General features: G+C 39.6%; 1 protein-coding gene across 1 annotated transcript in view; it reads right to left on the bottom strand.

Moving 5' to 3' along the window:
* Positions 1-18,463, bottom strand: part of gmds (GDP-mannose 4,6-dehydratase) — a 210,327-nt gene extending 191,864 nt beyond the window's left edge. The window contains exons 1-2 of the mRNA XM_023277515.3: positions 18,261-18,463; positions 2,131-2,175 (exon numbers count right to left, since the gene is read on the bottom strand). Of these exons, the coding sequence (XP_023133283.1) occupies positions 2,131-2,175; positions 18,261-18,359 (144 nt within the window). The 5' untranslated portion in view covers positions 18,360-18,463. The remainder of the gene's footprint in view (positions 1-2,130; positions 2,176-18,260) is intronic.
* Positions 18,464-19,337: the final 874 nt, after the last annotated feature.

Raw genomic sequence — 19,337 nt, 5'->3', positions numbered from 1 at the left:
TTGTTTACTGCCTTGTGAATAAATGTATTCCATGTAATGTAATTATATTAGGCATTTTAATTATATTTCTAATGAATTTGGAGAGCAGTTTTTTTTTCTTTAAATATGACAGAACATCTAAAAGTTTTCCAAAATATCCACTGACAGGTGAAGTGTATAACATTGATCATCTCATCACAGTGCAATGTTCTGCTATGAAACCTTGGACCCTGGCATGTGTGTTGATGCTACTTGACAAATTAAACCTTGCTGTAGACTAAACACACCCCCTCATGGCAGCAGCACTACCCAACAGCAGCGACCTCCACCCAGCAGAATAATGCATCTTGCCACATCACAAAAACTGATTAGGAATGCTTGGAAAAACACAACAAAGAGCTCCAGGTGTTGACCTAGCCTCCAAACTCCAAGCTCAATCCACGGAGGCCCCGGTCTGACCCAGCATCCCAATGCCAGACACCACAGACAAACCCAAAGGTCTGTGTCAGTGGCCTGAGGGGTCAGAGCCGCATACACAATATTAGGCAGGTGGTTTTAATGCTGCTTTGTTCAAAGTGCCTATCTTTGAAAGATCTTTGGAACCGTACAATATTTTGTACTGACAACAGTTGATCTAATGGCTCCAGCTCAGTGTTTTTTGTTGCTGCCTGTGATCTGTATTCTGTGATCTGTACTGCATGTTCTGGGGGGAATTTATGAGGAAGGTCTGCTCAGGGAAGATAACAGGACCTGATCCAAGGGGAGTCCATTAGTGGGAGGACGCTGTGCCCTGACCTCACTTCCTTTATTCACTGTGCACTTCCTGGCTGCCTGAGCGCTTCTCTTTAATTCCACCCCTCACCCCCACCACATCAGCACCCCCAACCTGGACCCAGTCCACTTCCTCCCCGTTGTTACTGAGGCAGCAGATGGTGAAGGTGAGCATGCAGGCTGAGATGGAGGTGAGTGTTTCTGCTACACATCTGAGGGGAAGTTAAGTCATGCCACTACTGTCATGAAAACGCAGTGAGCACCGGTGCAACATGTGACCAGTGTATCATCATTTTTCACTGGTATGAAGCCACCACTGAAGCCTTATGCAGCCTCAATCTGTCGTGCCATTCAAAACAAACAAAAAAGCAAGGTGTTGCAACCCATGGATGCTCTCAGAAGTCAGTCAGATATCTATCTTAATTAATTACGCCAAAAAAATGCCATGTTTCTGCCAGCTTCCTCGTGTTCAGTGAGGCAGAGAGAGCATTCACATTACTGTCCTTCTTGACTAGAGCTGGCTGAGGGCATGCATGAACAACACCTCCAACTATAGCTTGCCATTTGCTCCCCACACATGAATGTGATAAAATAAAACCATCTTCTGGACTTTACAAATGTTATTGGATGGAATTAATCAAATTCTGATGATGAAAACAGTCATTATGCTGGATCGATTATATTACTATCTGTCATTTTGGCAATAAAAAAAAAAAAAATCATCTCCTGATTCACAGCCGCTCATTTTCTATTGATTGCATACCAGAACAGAAGTTATACTAATACAGTTGGCAGCATGGCCCTGCACCTTTCCTGAGGTTTGGTGTCCGCCCTCAGCAGACAGACTCCTTTCCAAGATGGGAACAGGCACAATATCTGCAAGAAGTTAGCAGTTTCTCCTAAAAAAAAATCTCATTCGATTCCCTTCTATGTCCCCCTTTGCTTAATCAGGTTATTTTACCAAAAAAGAAACCCCTTGTTGCCCTGTGCGACCACTAATGGGCTTCATGTTCATGGAAACATATCCAGCAGCAGGTGAAAGTTAGTGACCTCACTCACATGGCTGTATAACAACAGTTTCCCTGTTAATGGTCTGACCTAGGGGTAAAAGGCCAGGGGTTAAAAAGCTTGTGCAGCCCAAGGGGTGTTATCAGGGTGAGGTGTGAGTCAGCCAGTGTATGCTGATTGTCAAGTTACGTCATGATCCCCCTGGAGTTCCCACACACTGCTATGACTGGATACTGCTTATCAAGAGAATGTCGCTGTGTGTGTGTTGGCGTTCATGAGTGTCTGCATTCATTTGTGTATATGTGTGTGTCTGAGGTTGCAAAGGACACAACCCTGGTTCTGTTGACGCTGCAATGCAGATTTTTCTCTCACCTCATAGCCTTTAGCGAGCAGGAACTCAGCCAGGTAGGAGCCATCCTGAAAAGACAGAAGACAATACCTTTTAAAACCTGTAAGATGGCACTGCAAACGCCTAGTGTGAGATTCAGCCACATTGATTCGATTTTATTAATGATTATGGCATCAGATGGCCAAAAGTAGTATTACACTGATGTTTTGGAGAAAACCTTTAAAGAAAGACCCTGAGTACACTTCTGAAAGTTGTTTTTTTGTTTTGTTTTTTTATTTGTAAAACTGGCAGGTGCAACGACTTGTTGGAAAGAAATCATTTTATTGTTTAAAAAAAAAAAAAAAAAAAGATTAAAATAAGTGGTCAAACAATCAAAGCCTCTTTCATGGTGTTGGAACACAATCTCCTGAAACCTGCACTCTGTAGCTGAATACTCAGTCCTGGAATCATTAGATGTAACATCTACACGAATCAGGACCTTTGGGCTGTGTGTGTGCGTCTGTGAGTGTGTGTGCGCATGCGTGTGTGTGAGTGTGTGTGTTGGTGGTGAGAGAGAGCAAGCACTGTCAATAAGGTCTTGTTCCCCTCACCCATGTTACTCCTCGTCTTTTTTCCTTGCTCAGACTTTCCGACCGCACATTCTGGAACACTCTGGAACATTCCGACCTAGTCATGGCATTCATCCCTCAATCCCTCTCACATATGTGCACACACACACACTTACACACCACACACACGCATTCGAGCCACACTGCCAGCCTGCCAGCCCCGCACTTCCTCTTCAGGGTTGGGGGTAGCTGTGAAGGTTGAGGCCACAGAGCAGATGAGGGAAGGCTGAAGGTAGCTAGAGGTTGGAGGACACCAAGAACCTGCACTCAGCAACAAGTAGGATGGTCATATGTGCGATGCCCTGCTCTTGAGTGACTATCATACATTTTGGCCAAATGTGCTGCGGCAGTGAAAACAATGCCTTTTCCTCATGAAGCGGTGATCTTAAATCAAACTACTTTGTGCAACATGTTATTTGACCACATCTGAAGGCAACAGTGGGGATACCTGTTCTCAGCAGCCACACATGGAGGCAGGGTGAAAAGCTACGAACAAAAAGAGGGATGAGATATGACTCATTGCACTGAGGATGATGATACATCGTGGAAACGTCACGAAAGAAATTGTGATAATCTAAAAAAGCTTGATTAACAATTTCAACCTCTACGTACTGTGGCAATACTCTTTCATACTTTCTGTCAGATGCAGCTTTGCACAGATTCTACTCTAAGTATAAAGGGTTTCAAACTCCTCTTCACAACCCAACAACAGCCATCTCCAAGGTGTGTCTGATCTGGTCAAGCACATTAACCTTAACTGGGCTTTACACTAATTAAATAACCAAGATACAATATTACTGAGCTTCAGAGATTTAGATTTTTTTTTCCAGTCTTTAGCTATAACAAGATTTTATGTTGAGCTAGGTCATTAGCATGTAGATGTGAGAGTTGTACTAACTGTCTGAACCAAACTTTTGCAAGAACACAACTACTGAATGCTAAACTATTTCTTGAAATTAAATCACAGTAGTGTTCTTTCACTCTGCTGAAGTTTATATCTCATTACTGCTCTTTGTGGACCTCAAACCAGCAGCTACTGGGGCTTGAACATCATGAAGAACATAAAACGACCATAAGAAGTATAGGTGGAGTTTTTTTTCAATGAAGATAACATTAAATGAATCAGAAATACAGTATAGACATTGTTAATGCGGTAAATGACTATTCTTGCTGGAAAGGACTGATTTTTATAGGAATATCTACATAGGGGTACAGAGGAACATTCCCAGCAACCATCATTCCTGTGTTCTAATGCTACATTGTGTTAGCTAATGGTATTGAAAGGCTAACTGATGATTAGAAAACTCTTATGCAATTATGTTAGCACATGAAAAAAATTGAGAGTTTTCATGGAAAACATGAAGTTGTCTGGGTGACCCCAACCCTTTGAAATGTAGTGTAGGCATTCAGCAACACTTGGCTTTGGTGCTGAAACATAGTTAGACATATTGATATTGAATAGGTGCAAGCACTAGCTGTGCTTCTTAGTCAACTCTGATTCGAAACTGAACATCTGTGAAATTTGGATGCTGTTAGGCAAAACCAGCAATCAAAATATGTCAATTTATTACACTCCAGATGAATCCTTAATGAAAATAAATGCTAGCAGCAGCACTCAGTACTTCTCTAAATGTCCTTTTAAGATCATTTCCAGCATCTGCAGGTTGAATGCCCTGGTGGTCAATTGGCACCGATGTTCAACCTGTTTCTGCCCAAACCAAAGGGGAAGATGGGCACGGGCAGTGGCAGCCCCTCACCCATCCCCACAGCGTTCAAAGCTTCGGCCGGTGTCATGTTTTCCTGCCCCTGTGCCAGGGTCAAAGCGTTCCATGCCAGACCAATATGGAAAACAAGCCTGAAGAGCTGCAGCTCTGTTTGAAAACAAGAGGCTCCTTTGAGGCCGTATTAGCCCATAAACCCTGGCCTCACCTCGCTGTTTCCTGTTATGGGGAGCTGGGTGCTTGCTCTGAGTAAGGGGGGCAGACACACACACATACAAGTACATGCTCACCTGCCAGGTCAACGCCACACCACAAATTCCCCAAAGACTCCTTTAAGCCGCTGACACAATATGATCTCTTTACTCTAAAGCTACACTGAATATACAGTCGGGTCCATAAATATTTCGACAGTGACACAATTTTTGTAATTCTGGAATGAAGCAATCAAGATGCGATTGAAGTGTAGACTTTAAGCTTCAGTTCAAGAAGCTAAATAGGAATAGTGCATTAACCATTTAGAAATGCAGCCATTTTTTACACAGTCCCTCAATATCTACAAACTCAGAAGTAATTGCACAGACGTCATACTTACAAATATAAGGATTATTGGTAATACTTTGATGCAAATCCTTGGCAGATAATTGTTGCCTGATGTCTGGAACCCATGGACATCACCAAATGCTGAGTTTCTGCCAATGAGATGCTTCGCCAAGTCTTGACAGCAGCCACTGGCAGTTGCTGCTGTTTTGTGGGTCCTTCTGCCCTTAGTTTCATCTTCAGCAAGTGAAAAGAAGTTTAGATGGGGTGGAAGATCATTCCATTCATTTGTCTATGAGGCTCTCGGTTGGATTTACAGGACATTTTCAGTCTTTATCCATCTGTACTGGGAAGCAACATCATATCGTTTTTTCAGTATTTAACTGAATCAAAGCTGAAAGTACAATGCAGCTCTGTACACTTTATCCTGCTATGTCTATCAGCCATCACATCCTCAATAAACACCAATGACTGAGTTCCTTTAGCAGCCATAAATGCCCATGCCATAACATTGCCTCCACCATGTTTGACAGATGATGTGGTCTGCTTTGGATTATGAGCCCTTCTTTTCCCTTTCTATCCTCTTCCCATCATTTTGATGGTTCAGCTTGAATTCATCTGTCCAAAGAACCTTGTTCCAGAACTGAGCAGTTGTTTTAGACGTTTTTTTGGCTAATGTGGCTTTTTCATTGTTTAGTGTTACCAGTGGTTTGCATCTTGAGGTAAACCTTCTGTATTTACATTCATGAAGGCATCTCTTGACTAGAGTGCACCTAAAGAGGTTTTCTTCTCAAGGGGAGAATTCTGTCAACATCCACTTTAGTTGTCTTCTGTGGTCTGTCAGACCTTTTGGTGTTGTTGAGCTCACCAGCACGTTTCTGTTTTTAAAAAAATATAACTGAATTGCCAATTGTCCTCTCCTAAAATTTCTGTATTTCTGACAACCGAGTGACTGTGTAATAAATGACTTAAAATGGGAAAGATTTTGCGAAATCTGTCTTACTAAAGATGAAATGTACTCATCTTGATTGCTTTAGTTCAAATTCACTGTGATGCTGTACAAAGGGAAGATTATGAAAATTGTGCCATTGTCCAAATACCTTTATATTTAGAAAGTAGCACGAACCAATCCTAATCATATCATGTCATATCATTTTTTAATGGACCACATCGCCCTCTGTCACTCTCCCCACGGCTTCAATGCAGATCTTCGAGAATGTGCTAGTTTGCAGGTAATCCTTAAATACCTTGATAAATAGACCAAATTGGATGCATTTCCGAAATTTTCTTTGTAAATATCCCACATCAGAGACCAATAAAGTTTAGCTTAAATTCAGAATAAGGTGGTTAAAATCAAAACAATCTTCTTTCTCCCGGTCTTTATTAAAATAAGTGGCTAGCAAGTATCAGTTATTTTCAATATGGACTGTAATTCTGTAATTAATCACTTTTTCACCCAGTTCAAGCTGTGGATATGCATAGTTTACACAAATACATTTGCAACCACACTGTTGCTAGCAAAACAAATAATATAGAAACATACTTCACAATTATGAAATTACAACTAAATCTGAGTGTTGTTGTGCTTTTTGTGCATTTCAATGCTATTTTTTTACTTGTGCGTAATGACACGTGTTTCATTTCAAAGCCTGAAGCCAGCACTGATAATGATGCTGATATCATTATGTAACCCTATTTATTTGTTTTCTCTATTTTTCTGAACCCCCTTATTATTATTAGAAGACTAAAGAAAACAAAGTTTAAGGACAAAATAGATAAAACTGAGAAAAGAATCAGGACAGAGCACAAAACCTAAATCTGTTGTTGATGCTGGGTTAAATCAATCCATGTGTCTGAAAAATTTGAACAATGTTCGTTGATCAGAACAGCTCCAGGAGTACTATCATTAGCTCCAATCAGCATTCCCATCATCATCATTATCACATCATCAGTGTGTGGTTTCATTACAAGGCTGGATATGCAACAGAAGGTGGTACTGCTATGTGCACATGTGTGTGTAAGAGGATGTGTGGGAGTTTCTCACAGGAAAGCAATTCAGTTTATGCTCTTTCACCTTAAAAACATTTCCTCTGGTGAGGTGCTGCTTATGCCGCACAGAAAAGTAGACAACTATAAACTCCTAGGATAGAGAGGTAAAGTTACAATTTAAATTATGATCAAAGTAAACAAGTTCAGACCAGATGCGCAACAACAATTTTGTTACTTGACAGCTTCCATAATTAAGTTTCAAAAAACTAATTTAGTAGCAAAAGGACAGCAGCATCATTGAAAATCTGTGGATAGACCTCAAAAAAGCAGCAAGACAGCCAAAGAATCTCCTAGAAGCTGAAGCCTTTTGCAAGAAAGAATGGGTAAACATCCTCCAAATAATGAAAAACTCTTAGCTGGTGACAAATGACATTTATAAGCTGAGATTTGCTTAACTTAGTACGAGCTATGCACGACACCCAAACCTTTGCTTTGGGACCATTTTTTTTTCTGATTTTCAAAAGGTTAAGGTTGAAAACAAACTAACAAAAAATTACTGAAGTTACATGTCCTTGTCCATGAAAAAACCTAATGTCTCCAACCTCTGCTGTTACCAGTGCAGAGCACAAAAAATCTTGTCACAAATTAGCGTGATGTCTTTTGGAAATCAGGCCATTCTTTACTTGAACAGCTATTCGTTGTAACAAAAATGTGGACCAAGAGTGCCAAAACCTTTGCATACTACAGTAAGCTGTATGGAAAAGTTGACGGATACCTGCCACCTACAGAGGTGAAGTGAATCAAGCTATTTATTGGCCAGATCATTTTCTTTAAAAAAAAAAAAAAGAAAAAAAAATGGTGAAACTAAATCCTAATGAACAAAGAGAGTTGACAGTTAAACAATATAATCTCATAGGGTAGACAAATGCAAACAATGGGTGAAAAAATGCTAAAGTTTCAAATGCTGACCATCCCCTTAAATTACTCTGTTGAGCAGAAATGATTGCAAGCAACGTTGTTACATTTTTATGATGATGTATTTTCAAGTTGTATAGCAATTTTCCTCACATAGCTCTTCTTCTGGTGCCATGGGGTCACTTTCACTTGGATGAAAACCTTGACTATAGACTGTGTGTCATGTGTTAAATTCATTAGTGACAAATCTGACCATTTCTCCAGATTAGGCATCTGGTCTCCAATTAAATCAATAATCATCTAATAGATACTCATTATAACTTCCAACAGGCCAAGTTGACCAAGTCAAGTCAGTCAAACAATCTAAAACTCAAAAACATTCAATTTGCTGTCATAAAGGACAGCAAACATTTTTATTTGAGTCATTTTCAGCATTGGAACATAACTGGTCCTTCTTGATGCGCAAACTGCAATAAAGAGTGGAACTTCTCTAATGAAGAAGAATATTATCAGCCACTGACAATGCTGAAGCCAGAGAGCAGATAGAAAGGGTGTGTGAGGTCTTTGCTCTAACACCACCACTGTGAGTTTGGTACCCCCTGCTGGTGAAACAGTGAGGTGAAATGAAATACAGGTCTTACACAGCAATATCTCCAGGACAGCTCTGGGACCTTTGATACCCAGTTACTTTGAATTCATATGACCAACATTAGGGAGAAAAGACCGAAACACTTCTGGCACAATTCAAAAGCTAAAGAGCTTAGTCTGTGGGCCTGCAGGCATGAAGTCAGTATTTATGCAAACACAGAGGCCATAGATGCATTTATTTGTCATTGTGTACAAGCTATAAATGAATCATTTTAATATGTTTTCTTTAGACCGCAGGCTGAAGCTGCCAAACACACCACTGGTCTGCAATTAGGCCTGATATGGTGTAATGAAGCTATAATCACAGACCGCAACACACACACAGGGTTGTGCACACACTTGAATGCACACACAGCATTAAGTAAGAACATTTGGTGCTCTGTGTGAGGAGCAGCCTGGATCTCTTCCTCTACTTTGTGACTACTCAGGCGTGTTGCTGAAATAAACAACAGAAGTTGCTGGAATCAATACGATTCAGGAATCACAAGCACTGAAACAGCGTCATTCAAAGTACACACAGCAGACACAGTAATAATGAAAATCTAAGGCTGCAACTAACAATGATTCTGGTTATTTGTTCAATCTGTCAGTTTCTTTAGATGAAACTATCTTTCATTTTAACATTTAAAAAAAAATGTTTCAAATCCCAAAAGCCAGTGGCAATGTCTACAGGCTGCTTGCTTTGTCTGACCAAAACAGAACAAATCACCAAAATAAAATTCAAAGATATTCACATTACAGAATGATTAAAGTCTGGCATATAACAGAAAGTTCTGCCACCAGAGGATGTTTTGTTCCATCTGTCAAAACTGGCTAATTTCTCAACTAACCATTTCACTGCTCAACACTTTTCTGTCTTAGCAAAAGACAGCCACAGTTGAACCTGCTTGACCGTGTAAACTGACAAGTCATTTAACCCAAGTTTGCTTTACCACTGTGCATTAACTGCTAATATACCACATGCAGGAGTACCGTTGTCTACAGTTACATGCAGTTTCACATTTCTTACACACCAATTACTGAATGAATTTTTGACTGGAAGGATGTGGTGTGTGTATACAGTTACACTACAAACAAGGACTTGCCATGGTATTACTAAGGTTACTAAACTGCTTTAACCCTCTGGATGTAGACTGTAACAAAGTACTGTTAACAGAGAAAGTGATCTACTGTACTGCCACAACATGAAAACAATTGACAGGAGATGTGAATAACATTCATCACGTCATCGCAGTGTTTTGCATGGAAACCTTGGGTCTCAGCATTCATGTGGATGTTACTTTGGCACGTACTACCCATCTAAGCATTGCTCTAGACCAGGGCTACTCAACGAAACATTGCTCATGGCTCACATAGAAAAATATCTCTGTTTGCGTGGGCCACAACCTAAAAATTAATTATTTAATATGACTGAATTACATTAAAGATATTTAAATAACCAAAATCATATTCAATAACAAAATATTTCAAAAGCATGACAGTAAAAGGAGAATTTCATTAGGCTTTAAGAAAAGTAAAATAAGATTTTGTTGACTGAATATTATACCAAGCACATCCGTGGATGGCAACGTCAACCCATGACAGCAGGAGCCTCCTTAAGCAGAACAATGTGCACGCCATGCCATAAAAACTGCTCAGGAATGGCTCAAGAAACACAACAAAGAGCCTCCCCCAGATCCCAGTGAGATCATCTGTGGGATGTGCCAGGCGTGTCCCCACTCCACAACCCACAGGACCCAAAGCATCCACTGTCAAAATCCCAGTGCCTGAAAGTGCAGGACACCTCCAGAGGTCCTGGGTACTGCACCGATGGGTCAGAGACATAGAGGCACTGGACGGACCGACATAATATTAAGCAGGTGCTGTTGTTGTTGAAACTGACTGGTGCATGTACTCTATAGCACCTCTTGTAAGCCAATGGATTCACAGGAGCCAACTCTTGCAGGCCTAGCTGAGAGGTATAGTTACTTTACCATAAGACTTGTCAGAGAGAAAAAACTATCTCAAGTTCAACAGGGGTGATGCTTGCTTTCTACTGACTTCAATCAGCATTGGTTGATTATTAGCTAAAGATAAAATGTAATAACTGCTATTCTAAACATCAGAAACTTATTGGACTGCCAGATGAACTGTATGGTGAATTAATTGGTTGTTACAGAAATCCATCCATCCATTATCTATACACCGCTTAATCCTCATTAGGGTCATGGGGGGCTGGAGCCTATAGGGTGAAGTTAGGGGACACCCTGGACAGGTCACCAGTCTATCACAGGGCTACACATAGAGACAATCATTCACACCTATGGACAATTTAGAGTTACCAGTTGACCTCAGCATGTTTTTGGATTGTGGGAGGAAGCCGGAGAACCCGGAGAAAAGCCACACTGCACTGGGAGAACATGGAAACTCTATATAGAAAGATCCCAGGAAGGTCAGGACGCGAACCTAGCTGCAAGGCGACAGTGCTAACCACCGATCCACTGTGCAGCCCTGTTACAGAAATATTCCGTTTAATTAAATGAGATATTCCATTCATTCAAGACTGCAAAGAGACCATCTTGGTTGACAGTTATACAGTTTCGATTCAATAAATTTTATTTATACTGTATCTCCAGTATCACAGTCTATTTGATAGTGTATGACGATGTATTATTTCTTTAATCCAAAAGCTTTTTGAGAGGATTGTGTCTCTAATATCCCAACATTATAATAAACAAAAGACGACTGCCTTGTAATGTTTTGCAGTCACCTTACTAGCACAGCATCACCATTATTAACATCATATCATGCACTGGTTCATAAAGTCCACTGCTAAGGGTGAGCATGAGCAGTTCCCTTGGTATCGAGAAATTAATTCAGCTTTTTACAACTAACTGCAGCTGAACTTACATCTCTTTTCCTGTACAAACACAGGTTGCCAGACTTCGTTCAGAGGAGGAATCAGCCTTTAAGGAGCCATCAGCAGCCATTATGAGCGACAGAGGAGACGTGTGCACGGATTCTTAGCTTTATGATTATTATTGCTGGCACTCACTCAGGCTCTATGCTGTGCTGCTGACAGTGGAGCAGTGGAAGGAGGCGAGGAAGGAATGAGAGTGTATTAAACGCCAACAAAGGATGAAGAAAAGAGGCTTGTAGGATGAACATCAAACAGCTCGAAGGGTCATACTGCAACGCGGAGTTGTTTTGCCAACCAGAGGAGTTGAAGAAAGAAGTGCTAACCTCAAAGCCAAAGTAAAGTTTTACTGTCACAGAGAGGGTGAACCTGTCCTCTTCATAACCCCGGCTCGTAAAACAGCACTATCAGCCAGAGCCCCTGCCTGGCTCTGCAGCTTTGCCTTGGCACTCAGGTGGTCTCCCATAACTCACACCCTCTCACCCCAATACGTCACACTGAGACAGCAGTCAGAAATATTCGGGCTGAGCAGCATGCTTCCCTGAAATTTATGAACAGTAGTTAGCCAGGTGATTTATGGCATCACTGTGACCCCTGTGGCCTGGTTAGTGACTTCTAAGATGGTGTATCCAGATGCCTGCCTGCCTGCCTCCTGCATAGGCTCTCAGTATTCAACAGTAACGGCATGACTGGCAAAATAAAAATGAATTAACACTGTTGTTCTTTTTTTTTTTTCATTAAAGAGGGCAAAGGGAGATGGAGCTTTGGAAAGTGCTGCTTGTCAAAGGAATGTGAGATGTAGAAAATGACTTTCCAAGACCTCCGACAGCTGTCTCTCCAGGGCTGCATTCTGGTCAACTGACAACTTTTACCTTGTACCATGAATTATTCCTTCAATTTCAGCTTATTCCCTACTGCTATTTTGCTCTTATGCAAATCATCTTCCAGAAGAAAGGCAGTACTTCCGTGTCTGCATAACAAAACAAGTCCATACAAACATCCACATAGTTATGATTAGCTATACAAACAGAGCCAAACCTATAAATGCCTTGGACGGGTTTTTATTACTGCACTTGTTTGAGTGGTGTCATTAAAACCAGTCTATTCTAGTCTTTCAGGACATTCCAGTTTCTCAAGAGCAGAGCACTTCTTTACTGTAGAACAGTCAAGTGGAAGAGTTGCATCTAAAATGATCAACATGACTGTCACTGAAACTGTATGGATTGTGAATCAAAGATCATACAACATGGACAAGAACTTCTCTCATTCTCTCACGACATATTTAATTCTGTTCCACTTTTTATTCCCAATATAAATTGAGAAAACAATTTGAAACATTTCATGGACATTTAGTTGGATTTACAACTAAAATCATCAGAATGGAATGCCTAACAAACACCAGGCAAGTAAAGCAAATTACATTGATCATCTTGTTGCAATGCGATGTTCTGCTTGGAAGTTTTGGGTCCTGCATCCATGTGGATGATATATTGACATGTACCATTTACAAAATGCAGACCAAGCACATCCCCCATGGGAACAGAAATACGCAACAGAAACAGGACAATGCACCCCACTACAGTGCAAAAATTGCAGAAGAATGGCTTGAGGAGCATGGAAAAGAGCCCAAAGTGTTGACCCAGTCTCCAAACTCCCCGGATTCCATCTAACCAGTATCAGAAAGATGCACCGGACAAGCCCGATCCACTGAGGCACCACGCCACAACCCTTAGGGTCTACAGGGTCGGTTGTCAGTGTTTTGACTGTGTTTTTGTACCAGACATTTGGACACCACCAGAGGTCCCATGTCCATATACTGACAGGTCTGAGCTACTTGGGCAGCACAGTGAGGGACCTACACAGTGTTATTAGGCTAATCAGTGTATGCAGGGTTACCAAATGGCAAGTCAGCCAATACCTGAAGAATACAATTTGATGTGAAGTGTAATGTTTAATATTTTGAAACAGGTTTTCTGTTAATAAATTGGTAGTGAAGTTGAATATAACGTATAGCTAGAGGTTATTCACAGCGATCCTATCCCCAGATAAATGTGGTATCCATATCCTCCTGACAACCGAGGAAATAAAGTATCTTTCAATTTAACTTTTTGGGGGTTAAGCTAAAACAAGTCACAATTTAGAATTTTATGAAAATAGTTTTATTTTAGATTTTACAGCATGTCCACTGTAGCGGACAACAGATTGATTTTACTGTTAAAAAAAAAAAAAAACAAGAAACAGCGACACTTCGAAATCAAAATAGGCTGACAAAAAAACAAATACGTCAATCCATTTTCTAATGAAGATTTAAGAATAAATTAAATAAATTAAACTGTCAACAGTCTCCATTTTGTCCCAGCATGAAAACAAAGTTCCCCTGATTCCACCCAATCACACGATGTTCTCTGTGGAGCTCATCAGGATTTAGTACGGTAGCTCAAATGAGTCAAAAGATATGAATCAAAAACAAACGTCCACTACAGAGGACATAAACGAATGGGCCGGGTCTCAGGAGGACATGTCTTATTTCCCAATCATTCACTTGTGGTGAGAGTGTTGTGTATTTTTGTGTTGATTTCATGCATTATCGTTACACCAGAAAATCTGATACGAGCTACGAAAACGCAGGTACAGAGTGTGTCTTGTATTCTCCCATACACAATTTGTACAACTAGTGTAATACACCACTAGTGTAATGGAGTTATAAAAATATGCCAGGATCATAACTGTCTGAGTCATGTCTGCCTTGGTTTAGTGATGGACCATAAAGAGATATGACATCTGTGGTGTAATCATTTATCAGAATTCACAGGTTAACACTGACTGCAGACAATCAATGCCACTTCTACAGATATAGGCTTGAATTTGACTGTATGCTGTTTCAAGGACATAAGTGAGTTGATTAAACACGATTTTGTTATTGCCATTCATTTTGGACCTCTAACCTTAATTAAGAATCAGAAATTTTAATAATAAGTTTGAGATCACCTGGTAAATAGTATAGACACAGTCTTCGTGGCCATATAGAGGACAAATTCTGGATAATTAACTAATAAGAAAGGATTAAGTGTAGGAAGAAACTATGACTACTGATTTCATATAAAATCATGAATATGTATTCATTCCACAGCGACCCTAATGAGGATTAAGCGGCGTACAGAGAATGGATGGATGGATGTATTCATCCTTTCAACTGATTAAAAACTTTTTGATTTACACTACTAGTCAAAAGTTTGGACACAACTTCTCATTCAATGCTTTTTATTTATTTGTATTATTTTCTACATTCTAGATTAATACTGAAAATGAACACTTTTTGTTTATAGCATAAATCCATATGTATTCTTTTATAGTTTTGATGTCTTCAGTATTAATCTACAGTGTATAAAATAAATAAAAACCATTGAATGAAAGAATGTGTCTAAACTTTTGATTGGTAGTGTATGTGATTCTGCCCATGTGTGTTGCAGAATTCTAATGACAAAAGACAGAGATTAATTTTACTGAGTAGAAACTGAACAATACTAATATTATAGTAGAAGATAATAAACTTAGATCAGTAAACTTCATCAACACACTAACAAGAAATTAAATAACTACATAATTACAAGTTAATTAAATATACCATATAACTAACTGCATGCAATTTGAATGTAGGAAATTGTGTCAAATACAGAAAATCCAACTGACATCAGTTGGATGTAACTGATTCTTTGTGAATCTGCAAACATATAAAGCATTTACGAGTCATACTGGATGTATTAACAGAAAACAATGTTTCATCCTCCGTCTCTGGCTAGTATACAGAATGTGTTATTGTTTGTCTGTTTTTCATGAAAGACAGAGTTATGGTCTTTTCCTGTTGAAACATTGGTGACGATATCACTTTCCAATCTCCAGGCATGAAAAATACAAGAATATAAAAACCACAGGAGTAATACGATAGCTTCATGATAATATCATCACTGTAGCAGTGTCAACACTGACCTGTGTTGATGTCATTCAGGCTGTACATGAACACCAGTAAGGCCAGTTTTCTACCTTTTTAGGAGTACACCCCCTGCTCACAGAGGGAATAACAATGGCAATAGAAAATTATTACACACAACAGAATACCAACTATGAACTCCTCAAAACTTGTTTTCCTTACAACAAATTGTTGGGGGAAAAGATAATTATTTAGTTTCACTTTCAATTTTGGATTTTGGTCATTAGTTTAAGCCGCTGTTAGCTGATCAGTCAGCACGCTTTCATTTAATCCCAAACTCAACATTCCCTTTAGAATAATAATACTAATAATACTCTTCAGAAACTTCCTTACTCCTACTTTTTTCAAAACAAACCTTTGTGGTTATTGTACAAAAGCAACTATAAATAACATTTTTATATTAATCATTGATCCTAGAACATTAATGGAGAAGAAAATGCAGTTTCACTCAGCACTGTGGAACTTTAGAGCAACTTTCAACTCAATGTTTGGATGCTTATGACAGAAATTTCATTCTGAGCTTGTGCATATGTGGATATGCAAGCAGGAAATATCATGTCACAGCATGTTGTGTCACATCTCATCATCAACAACAAACCAAATGTTACAGGGGTTTTTAAGGTGACACCATGATAGATGCCAAAATGGGGAGTAAACATCAAATTTTATTTTAATCTCATTAACAAAGGCTCTTGAAATGCTACAGAAATCCTATGGAGAAGAAGCAATGAGTGGGGCGAGATATTAATTCCTGGCATGCTTGTTTCAAAATATGCACAACAGCACTGGATGACAGCGAGGGAGCAGGCCGACTCTCCACAAGCAAAACAACCGAAAATCTCCAAAAAAATTAAACAAACTGTGAATCAGGATTGTCAGATAAGAATCAGGGAAATTGCTGACATGGTCAATATGTTATTTCAACAATTCATGCAATACTTATGTCTATTTTGAACTTGCACCACATTGTTGTCAAATTCCTGCCCAGACTCCTAAATAGGAGATGCATCGTTTTGAATTCTGCAAGGATCTCCGTCTCACACACACAAATAATGCCCCAGAATGATTCTTAATACAGCCAAGATGCAGGAGTGCAGGTTACAATGACACAACACACCATCAACAAACCTACACAGTAAACACCCACAGCTGTCAGTGTATTAAGTACAACTAGTTAAAACCAATGCAGTCTAATACAACGGTGTGCAAAAAATCTTACTTTCACTTAGGTTAAAATGTTCCATTTCTGTTGTTTTAGAGAAGCACTGCTTTTTAAGAATTAAAAGCAACTGAATGACTTCACAGATCCATTTCTCTGTGGCTGTTGTTTCCATACAGATGCATTTTAACAGTGAAACCATAGACTCACATACAACTAGTTATTTCTTTTATTTTTTTTGTCTGCATTTGTTCTCATTGTTTAACTCCACAAAAGAGGTGTCAACATTGTATGAGACTGATGCATATTTTAGTCATTCAGCCAAATAATTTAATATTTAGTGCATGTGTGTGACCATCACCAGCCCTCCCTGAAAGCTAAGCAGACATTCTTTATTAGAATTCCCTATTATGAGCCAGGGAGGGCAGTGCTACACCTCAGTGATGTGTGGGGCAAACAAAGACTGAACAGGACAAACAGGACGAACAGGATGTACAGGGATAGAAAATAACAGGCGGTGCTATTGCAAATAAAGATTGTAAGGTGGTGTGTTATTCCCAACTACTAACTGCCCATCAATAAAACAGAAAGAAAATAAATTAGTTAATTAATTAAAAAAAAGAAAACCAACACAAAAGAAAAAGACATTCAATAAATAATTATTGACGGTACTGAGCACCATAATTGTGGATGTCTTGACAGTATAGAATAGAATAGAATAGAATAGAATAGAATAGAATAGAATAGAATAGAATAGAATAGAATAGAATAGAATAGAATAGAATAGAATAGAATAGAATACCAGTGAAACAGAGAATGAGTTTAGGGTAGAGACTCTGGAGAGATTCTCAGCACATTCTGGTGGGTCCCATCATTCGCTGACATGGGACCAGTGCATGCACACGGCCTTGAAGTCCATGGTGCCATCCTACTTAAAAAGTAGTTATTTCTGATCAACCATGTTTACACTGATTTTGTTGTCACTGAGAAGTGTGTATTTGCACACGCTGTTATCAGTGTAGGTGTGTATAATTCAGATGTAGCTGTGGATTTAGTTGAGAATCTTGTATAGATTCCTAAAGACTGTAGGGATGAAACCTACACTGTAGAACTCTGGAAACAACCTGCTGAACAATGCAATGTGATGTTTCAACTACATGAATATTTTGAGCAGAACAGGGACATTTTTGACAAAACAGTGTTGCTGTTTAGCAGGTACACACAGAATTTCACAAGACCAAACCTCACTTAATTATGTGGCTCATGCGTAACCAGATGACTTTCCAGGAGATGTAACCGGAAGGAGATTTGGGAAAATCTACATTTCTTTTCCTTGAAACATGAGGTGGAAAGCTAATTCCATCTTCAGGCTTATTTTCAGCGTCATTTCAAAAAGATGCAGCTCGTCAACAAAGCCACCGACAAAAGACGTGCATAAGATGAAGTTTAGGTTTCACAATGACTCTGTGGGTTTGTCAGCAGCTGATACAGGTGTAATTGACACCGGCTGCTTCCAACAAAAGCTCACACTCTTAGACAACAACATGGAAATGTGTGTTCCGAAGTGGCAGCGATATAAATTGTGCCACTGGAAAACCAAGGAAAAGTATATTTTAGTGACTCTGGCTTTGAACAAGTTCATCCCACAGAGCAGCTAACGTGGACACCGGCTGGGTGCTTCAGTAACGTTACCTGTCCGGTGATTCCTGTGATAACGGCCACCTTCCTCTCCCTCTTCAGCTCTCCGTTCACCGCGGAGCTGACGGTAGCGGGCTCGGAGCACTGGGCCATGTCTGACCGGCGGAGTGTTTACAGGCTGCTGTCAGAACTGACGAGAACCGTGCGTGAGTTTACAGTCAGAGGAGCGACGAGCCTGCAGCTTCCGTAAACCAAGCGGATGACGTAGCGGGAAGCGGCTGTGAAAGCGACCAATAGAAAGAGGGCAAGTAGTAGCAGCAGTAGAGGGTGCATTAAAGAGGGGCAGCCTGTGAGAGTGATAGGGCCTCTCTGCCACAGCGCCACCACTAGGACGGACTGAGAAATGCTACTTTCATGTGTGTATTTACAAGTAGTCTTTAAACGTGATTAGTATTTGTTCTACATAAAGTCAATCACTCAAAAATTGAAAATAGAAAATAACATACTCGATAAATCTGAAATAAAGAATATAACTTCGAGGTATTTGTAGCTCTGTGTTATTTTCAGTTTTCATACCAGCTGACAAAATGATAAAAACACAATGATGTTGGTGAGTTTTTTTGGTTTCAAAGTCTACAGTCAGAGTTGTTTGTATGACAGCTCAATCAGTTTGTATCACTGTGGTGGACTCTAAGTTCAACTTAAAGGTCTTTCATTGCAAGAGGCTTTTTTCTTTTCATTTTCTGTCTTGTTCTTTTCAGTGCAAATTGAAAATTTTAATTTCTTTTTTTTTTTACAAATATTTTGGACTTATAAACAAAGCTCTCTTCCAATGTGGGCATTTTTTTTTTTAATCCAATGAATACAAGACATGTGGATGATCCAGAGGATACATGATTTTTTTTCTAATTTTAATTGTTGAATCTTGAAAGCCTGGGGTTTAGGTCAGTCTGACAAAGTCAGAGAGCCGTGTTTCTCTGTAGTCAGAGGTTTTCATACGGCGGCTCAATTAGTGTGTATCAATGTGGCACGTGTCGGTGGAGGAACCAGACTGGATGTTGGAAGTAAATTTATATTTTTAATCATTACTAAATACTAATAATAAGTATCTTCTTAAAATTTAATGTCTGA

This window comes from Amphiprion ocellaris, chromosome 2 (assembly GCF_022539595.1).
Source record: "Amphiprion ocellaris isolate individual 3 ecotype Okinawa chromosome 2, ASM2253959v1, whole genome shotgun sequence".
Taxonomy (NCBI): Eukaryota; Metazoa; Chordata; class Actinopteri; family Pomacentridae; genus Amphiprion; species Amphiprion ocellaris.
Note: the sequence above shows the minus strand (reverse complement) of the source record. Positions and strands in the feature narration are given on the sequence as shown.